At 37.6% G+C, this 8,385-nt stretch overlaps 1 protein-coding gene across 4 annotated transcripts; it reads left to right on the top strand.

Annotated features, from left to right (window-relative positions):
* The first annotated feature begins 427 nt into the window (after nt 1-427).
* Nucleotides 428-5,003, top strand: LOC108997247 (protein-S-isoprenylcysteine O-methyltransferase B-like). 4 transcript variants are annotated; one of them, XM_035686151.1, is made up of 4 exons: nt 428-565; nt 3,241-3,302; nt 4,029-4,113; nt 4,237-5,003. In XM_035686151.1, exons 3-4 carry the CDS (start codon nt 4,032-4,034, stop codon nt 4,821-4,823), a joined length of 669 nt encoding a protein of 222 aa, XP_035542044.1. In that variant the 5' UTR covers nt 428-565; nt 3,241-3,302; nt 4,029-4,031; the 3' UTR covers nt 4,824-5,003. The 4 variants fall into 4 exon arrangements, with proteins under 4 accessions (XP_035542044.1, XP_018828984.1, XP_035542045.1 ...); XM_018973439.2 differs by having other exon boundaries at nt 3,182-3,302; XM_035686152.1 differs by having other exon boundaries at nt 3,182-3,302; nt 4,029-5,003.
* The last annotated feature ends 3,382 nt before the right edge of the window (nt 5,004-8,385 follow it).

Raw genomic sequence — 8,385 nt, 5'->3', positions numbered from 1 at the left:
GGCTGTACGGCACCTCTTCCTGATTGACGTTCTGTTCCTTGCTTGGATAGGATATCCCTTGGGCTGGGTTTCTGGGTCAAGACCCAGTTGGCCTTTCTTAGGGAGAAATTCCCCTTACACTACCATCAGATCATGTGCCGTTAAATGTTAATGCATGCCATATCTTGCTCTAGATTCTAGAAACTAAAATGATACGAACGGCTAGCTGAGTTTTACTTATTCGTTGAAAACAATTTTGAAGATTTTTATCTGATTGTTCGGTCCTCCAATGATTTCGTTTAAAACTTTCTCAACAAAAAATTCTAAGGAATGCAACAGTTATATTAAAAAAAATGTTACTGACAATTACAATCTATTAAAAATATCAACAATTATTAGCTAAAAGCCTAAAATAGATAAAATTAGATTTTCGTTAGGAGTGATAAAAGTTCGCATAAACTATACACTGACAAAGTCACCGAAAAACCACTCCCTAGAGCTCTTCCCCCTTCTCGGTGTCGTCCTTCCAAATCCGTCCCTGCTGCACCTCCCTTCCTTATTTCAAATTACATCAGCGGACTCCAAGGTAAAACCTCTAGCTCTATTATTTGATTAAATCTTTCTCTTTACTAGTGGTTCTTAAATTTCGAGTTTGTTGCCTTTTATTCATTTTTGCTTCATTTGAATGACGGAAATTGTTGAAATTTGATTTTTGTGTTTGCGTATTGGACTTGAGAAGGAGTAGTTTCAACTCCTAACCTTAGTGGTTTGGGGTGGGACAGAAGCTCAACAACGAAACAAGTGAAAAGGATTTTTTGGTTGGGTGGAAGGGTATGGATCCCTCTTGTTGATGGGGAATCTAAGAAGTCACTAGAAGAGTTAGAACTAGTGAAGTGGGGCAAGAAGAACTGAATCTTCAAAAGATTTACCGGAAGCCTGTTTACCGGTTGATAATCAACACTCCGCTTCCATCCTTCTATAGTTCCTAACTTTATCAATCTCATCCTTGGGGAACGCAAAGATGTTGTTTAGGTGAAGAAAAAATGTTTGATAGAAACTTACCATCATCTTAGGGGGCAAGGTTTTCTGAAGAGGGGACTGGAGCATGTCTATGGAAGCCTTCAGTCGTAGGCAGCCCAAAAAGAACAAGGTGGGCGATGCAATTATGTAGGAAAAGGTTTTTGAAGAGGAGAAGGTTGGTCATGGTCAAAATTTCAGATTGAGAAGCAGTTAGGCAGATGAAGGCTAGATCAGGGCAAGGAGACTGGGACCTGGGTTAAGACGAGAATAGAAGGTGACGACAGGAATCTAAGGCTCTGTAAAAAATGAAGAGGAGTTGATATAAAAAGAAGCGAGTGGACGGTGAAAATGTGAGATCCATTAGGCTAAAAACGTGTGGTACATGACATTAAATGGAGATCAGCTAAAATCAATGACACTTGAATTTAAACTAGCTGGTTTCTCTCTCAAATTTTTTTTTTTTTTTATAAGTAAGAAATTTATTAAAAAACGTAATTAGGCATAGTCCAAATACATAGGAAGTGTACAAGAGAGAAACACCTAATTACAAGCTAACCCTGAAAAACAGTACAAAAGTCATTAAGGGTAGGTTTGGGGGGTGAGATGAGAATTTTGTGTTTTGTTTTGAAGTTTAAAATATTAAGTTTTAATATTATTATTGTTTTGGGATTTGAAAAATGTGTATTGGGATTTGAAAAAATTGAATTGTTTATTATATTTTGTATAGGGATTTGAAAAAGGTGTAATGATGAGATGAGATGAGATGAGAATTTTGTGTTTTGGTTTTGGCCCCAAACCTGCCCTAAGACTATTCCCATCCAATACAATAACTGAAGCCCAAAGCATTAAAGTATGAAAAAAGAAAGCTCTAATCCCTTGCACTGATCATTCTCAATTCTCCAAACAATGCCCATTCCTCTCATTCCAAATACACCACATAAGACAAAGAGGTACCATCTTCCAAACGGTTTCTATTTGACGATTTCCTAGAATCCCTCTCTTAACACGCCAAGAGGTTCACCTCCCTCTTAGCCATCACCCAAGCAATTCCCGCCTTAGCAAAGACCTCGTCCCACAAAGCCTTCGACACATCACAATGAAGAAGAAGATGATCCACCGATTCACCACATCTTTTGCACATAAAGCACCAATCCATTGCAACAATACCATGCTTCCTTAACTTGTCAATGGTAAGAATTTTCCCATGAGAAGCCAACCACCCTAAGAAACCCACCTTAAGAGGCACCTTGCATCTCTAAATGGTTTCTCTCAACTCTTGAACTGGCTTTTTTTTGAATTTGCACTCTCAAGCTGTTAGAGTAATGCTAGAGGCATTCATAATTAGCCATGTAATTGCTTTTGGAATTTGTTTGAATCAGTTTAGCTTCCTTTGAAGCTTTGAAGGCCAAGGCTACCTCCACTCAGTCCAAATATCTACGATTCTTTGAACTTCTGAACATCAATTCATTGAGAAATAAATTCCGGTGTTTTTTCCTTTCTTTTAGTGTTCAATTAATTACAATATTACAGGATTCAGTCTTCCTGCACTGAGTTACCACCTTCCTTTTCCTTTATCCCCAATTTTAGGGTCAACTTCATTCGATTGTATAGTCATCTTATTGGTGACAATAGTAATTAATGGATGTCGAATGTGGCAAAAATGAACTACTTGATTAAAATAGTGCATTCATTGGTTTCTCTCAAGGAGGAATGTTTCCCTCTGATTTAATGTAGGAAATCTATTGCATATGAGACACATAAGCTTTTGATTTATCATCTCTTAATTGTTCAACATTACCAAAAAAATAGTCAGTCAGACATCTGGTGTTGCTCTGTGATACACAGGATTGTTGGTATAGTTAATTTCTGATTAACAACACAGCCTCTCTTCATCCCCTAAATTATTAGTTAGTGCTTCAGCTATTGAACTAACTCTGCTCGTTTGGGTCAGTCATTCCATATGTACTGCTTTGTTAGTGCTTTGTCTTGTTTCCAGATTTGTTCTTGGCTTTTGTCTTCTTTACCATTAAGCAATAATGTCTCTTTAATTCTAGATAGGTTTCATCTCTTGTATATCATCTTGTGTACTTAGGCTATGCCTATCTTTATTAATAATATCGTTTACTTATCAAAAAAAAAAAGGTCTCTTTAATTCTATTCTTTTAATGTTATATGTTATTAGGCAGAACTTTCTTATTTTATTTTGACAATGAGCTCAATAGTATCTCCTTCCCTCATAAGATCGTGTTGGAGGGAGAGTTTGCAAGTCCGAGACCCACTTGTTGTGTACGTAATTACCTAAGGTGCATGTCATAGACTCCTTGTGCCTTGGAATAGGCCTATCTTTTGCTTTTAGGCTATAGGTACTTTAGTTCTAATAGTCGGTAAATCCCCTTGTGTCAATGTACACACATAAATTTTCTTTGTTTCTCCTTTTTTTCTGGGAAACTGGAGCAAATTATCTTCTTTTTCATTAACTGTCAGAAAATTAAACCACACGTTATATATTCTACCATTTTTGAGTTAATTCTTCAGTTCTCCTCTGTTTCTTTTCGTATCTCTAGACATTTGTTGAATATCTATGCCATTTTGTAATCCTCGTTTTGCTGAGCGGAGACTATTTTGGAACAGTCAAGTATTCACTGCTTTATTCTTTACTCTTTCTTCAGAGATTGTTTCAAACCCATACGTAAAAGTATTTCTGTTGTTGTGTGCATGATACTTTTACTTTTAAAGTGTATTAGTTCTCTTGGCTTTGCTAAGGTTATAAGCCTTCATGGTCTCGTATAAATTCAAATCTATTTTTTATTTTTTTTGGTCATAGTAATAATTATGTTCAAGACCTCTCCTCTGTCCACTATGTCTTTATATCTATGGTACCCAACCTTTGTTCAAGTTGCCTTGAAAGTATTCTGCTTTCATGCAGATTCCATTTTGAAGGTGATAAAAGATCTATCTTGTAACATTGCATCTGCACAGTTTGTACGCAAGTCTCTTAACTGTTGTTGTGATCCTTGTTCCTTTTGCAGGAGATGTCCTTGCTGAAGCATCTTTGGGGTGATTTGGAGATTCAACTTAAAGTATCAATGTTTTATAATTCTGCATCTTTATCAGGTCTGAAGTGAATCTCGAGAAGTTTGTTCAGCCTAGTCTGTCACTGAGATAACTAAAATACTAGAGGTCTCACTACATTGCATCCGAAACAAATTAATTAGTATTATTTTCCAAAAATGACAGAAATCTTCAGTTACACAGCTTGCAGACAGTTATCTCAGATGTTCCTTGCAATAATCTTCTTTCACAGTTCTGAATACGTTTTAGCTGCTGCCATCCATGGGAGATCAAGTGTTACTCTTAAGTCTCTTCTGATCAGCAAAAACTACATTTTGGCAATGTTCTTTTCATTTGTGGAGTACTTAATTGAAATCATTTTCTTTCCTGGGCTGAAGGAACACTGGTGGGTAAGTAACTTGGGACTGGCAGTGGTTATAATCGGTGAAATCGTAAGGAAAACAGCAATCATTACAGCCGGTCAGGCCTTCACACATATTATCAAGATTTATCATGAGGAGCGTCACGAACTGATTACTCATGGAATCTATGGGCTTGTCCGACATCCTGGATACTGCGGTTTCTTCATCTGGTCAGTTGGTACTCAGATAATGCTCTGTAATCCCATATCAACAATCGCATTTGCTATTGTTGTTTGGCGCTTCTTTGCGCAAAGGATTCCATACGAAGAGTATCTTTTGAGGCAATTTTTTGGGTCACAGTATGCGGAATATGCCCAACGAGTTCCTTCCGGGGTGCCCTTTGTGAACTGATAATCTATAGATTCTGTGGATTGCATTTAGCTAGCTGCCTCATCATTGTTAATAAGGTTTTAATTTAGTCTTCATGAAGCAACAAGAAACTACTTTGAAGCTGAACTGATCAATGGCTTGCAGGAATGGCCAAGTTATCCACTCCCATTACTGTGGCTCTATATTTGCTGGTATTCTCAATCTTGGTTCTTGTTATGGTTCACATTGGGAGAGAAAATCTGATTAGAAATTCACCAAACGGCTATAGAGTTTATGTTAGTAGAAGAAGTTCTAGTCAATCCACAACGTTAACCCGACAGAAATTACAAATAAGAGAGTTTAGTATGGATCCTACAGCTTAATTAATTGAGATTTGGGCTTTACAAAAATTGATGGATTCTTAATTATCAGGCAGTCTTTAAGTTTTTATGGAAGGGTGAAGATTCTTACTTCTAATCGGTACATGGAATTGCCAAGTCATCTCCATGCCTGGAAAATAATCTTGGTGAAAATTTTTTTTTTTTTTTTTTTTTTGAACGGAAAGCAGTTTTATTCCTCAATAATCTCATATCAAAGAAACAATACAAGGACCTTTTTCCATGTCTACAATTACATCAGAAATGAGTAATGCAGATCTTGCTAAGGCATGAGCAACACTATTTGCATTTCTTGGAACATGATGTGTAGACCAGTTTGAGAACATCTGTAGCTTATGCTTGATGTCGTTGATCACCATTCCATAACTTGCCAAATTTGTAGAGTCTCTTGACAAGTCCTTAACCACTTGTAACGAGTCCCCCCTCAAGGATGATGTTCTGCAATCCTAGATCCAGACCAAACATAGTGGCATGTAGTGCACCAATAGCTTCAAAGGATCAAACAGTAATGGTCTATTGAATCTCAAGCAGCTAAGAACTGACCCTTCCCAGTCTCTTACCACAACTCCAATACCAATGATTCCCTTATCCTTATCTGTTGCAATGTCCCGACTTGAGACTATGTTACTAGTCACAGCAGTAGAGTTTGTCTTCTGCCCTTGATCTGCCTTGAGTTCCTTAAGGACTTGTTGAGAATGCTGAACCACCGCATTGGGATTTTGATCTGCTTGAAAAACATATAGGGACCTTCTTTGCCATATTGTCCTAGCCACCACTGCAATATCTTTAATTACTTCTACCTCATAGTTAGAGCAAAAATCCTCCATCAGATCCTGGAATGACATTTTCCAGTAGGCCTTTTTCTGAAGTAGTTTAGAGCATTAGCTCCAAACATCTTGAGCTACCGGGCAGGACCATAAAGCACGGAAAACTGACTATTCTTCAAAGCAGAAAGGATGGCAAGGGCTATCCACAACCTTCTTCTTGTAAAGGTTCAAATAAGTGGGGATACCTTCTAAGCAAGCCCTCCACAAAAAAAATCATTTCAGCTGGATGTATATTCAGTTTCCATATAGCTGACCACACTACATTTCTTAAGTTTGAACAAGTTGGTTGGCCCCTTGATTGCTCAGCTACCTCTTTATGAAAATGATAAACATTGCTTACTGAGAAGAGCCCATCAGGAGAGCCTGCCCAAATTAATTTATCAGGTTGATTAGAAAAACTCGGGAATCTTCATTATCATCTTAGCTTCCTCCCTTGAGAAGATTTATGCTATAAGAGAAGCCCTCCATTGATTTGTAGCAGGATCAATGAGCTCCTTGACTTTTGCTTTCTCCTCTAGCTTATTCACTGCACTTTGAATCCTAAAAGTGGTTAGTTTTGGTAGCCACTTGTCTTTCCAGATTTAAACCTCACTCTCATTACCAATTCTCCAATAAGAACCTTTTTCCACTAGAGACCTAGTTGCCAAAATACTTCTCCAAATGAAGGAGGGTTTACCTCCCAGTTTAGCTTCAAAAAAATGAGACTGTGGGAAATATTTATGTTTTAACACTTGGGATGCTAGAGACTGTGGACCTTGGAGGAGCCTCCACCCTTGTTTAGCTAACATAGCCAAGTTAAAGCTTTCAAACTCTCTGAATCCCAAACCACCCACTGCCTTTGATTTCCCCATTACACTATAAGAGACCTAGTGAATATTCATTTCCCTTTATTGCTGCCCCCACCAAAAATGTTGCATCACCTTATTAATCTCTCGAATCAGTGTGTAAGGCAACTTAAAAACTCCCATGCAGTAGGTTGGCAGTGCTTAGACCACAGCTTTGAGTAGAATTTCTTTAATTGCATACGGAAGAGATTTGACCTTGAAGTTATTGATTATGTGTCTGATTCTATCCAGGATACTACCAAAAGACTTGGTTTTAGTTCTCCCAACTAAAGCTGGTAAGCCAGGGTATTTCTCATAGGGCATACTAGATCTGATCCCTGCAATGCTCAAGATAATGTCATGTGATTCCTTCGAGGTATTTTTGGTGAACTGAATAGAAGTCTTGTCCTTGTTAAGCTTCTAGCTAGAGGTCTATTCATAAGAATTAAGCACAAAAAGCAACATACTCCATTCAATTGAGTTGGCTCTACAAAAGAGCAGACTATCATCTACAAAAAATAGGTGATTAATGTGGATCTTTCCTCTCACAATGGGAATACCAATTATAGCACATGTGTCTTCAGCATGGTTCAAAAGAGAGCTCAAAGCTTCAGCACAAAGAATAAAAAGGTAAGCTGATAGAAGATCACCTTGTCTAATTCCTCTAGTTGGTTTAAAAGTGGGCTGAGACTTGCCATTAAGGAGTATGGAATACGAGACAGAATCAACACACTTCATAATTAAATTTATCCAAGACTATGCAAACCCCATTTTGCTCATAACAGCTCTTAAAAACAACCACTCAACACGATCATATGTTTTACTCATGTCGAGTTTTAAGGCCATAAAACCAATGTTACCTCTTAATCTACTGTTCATGGTATGCATGGCCTCATAAGCCACTGTGATGTTATCAGAAATGAGCCTCCTAGGAACAAAAGCTGACTGAGTTGGTGAAATAATATCAGGCAGTATCTTTTTCAATTTGTTTGCAATTTTTTTTTAAATTATTTTGTAGAGAACATTACAAAAATTAATTGGCCTGAAATCTAACACCTTTTTAGGGGATTTACCTTTGGGATAAGAGCTAAGAAAGTGTCATTTATCTCAGAAACCATACCAGAAGAGTTGAGCACATGTAGGACTGCTTTAGTGACTTCATTTCCCATAGCTTCCCAGTGAGTTTGGTAAAAGGCAGGAGGAAAACCATCAGGTCCAAGTGAGCTAAGAGGGTTCATTTGAAAAATAGCTTCCGTTACTTCCATTGCAGTGAATTTCTTTGTCAACAAGCTGTACATTTCTGCAGTTACCACACCTTTCATAAATCTCAGGCACCCCTCTATATCTTCAGGATTACTAGTTGAAAAAAGATCTTGGAAGAATTTATGGAACTAGGCACTGATAGCTTCAGGGTTTGAGACCATATTTCCAGAGTCATCTAGTATTTTGTGTATGGCATTAGTCTTCCCTCTTTGGTTTGTACACTGGTGGAAGAATTTAGTATTCATGTCTCCTTCTATAAGCCATTTATGTTTAGCCATTTGCTTCCATTTAA

Source organism: Juglans regia, chromosome 16 (assembly GCF_001411555.2).
Source record: "Juglans regia cultivar Chandler chromosome 16, Walnut 2.0, whole genome shotgun sequence".
NCBI classification, from domain to species: Eukaryota; Viridiplantae; Streptophyta; class Magnoliopsida; order Fagales; family Juglandaceae; genus Juglans; species Juglans regia.
Note: the sequence above shows the minus strand (reverse complement) of the source record. Positions and strands in the feature narration are given on the sequence as shown.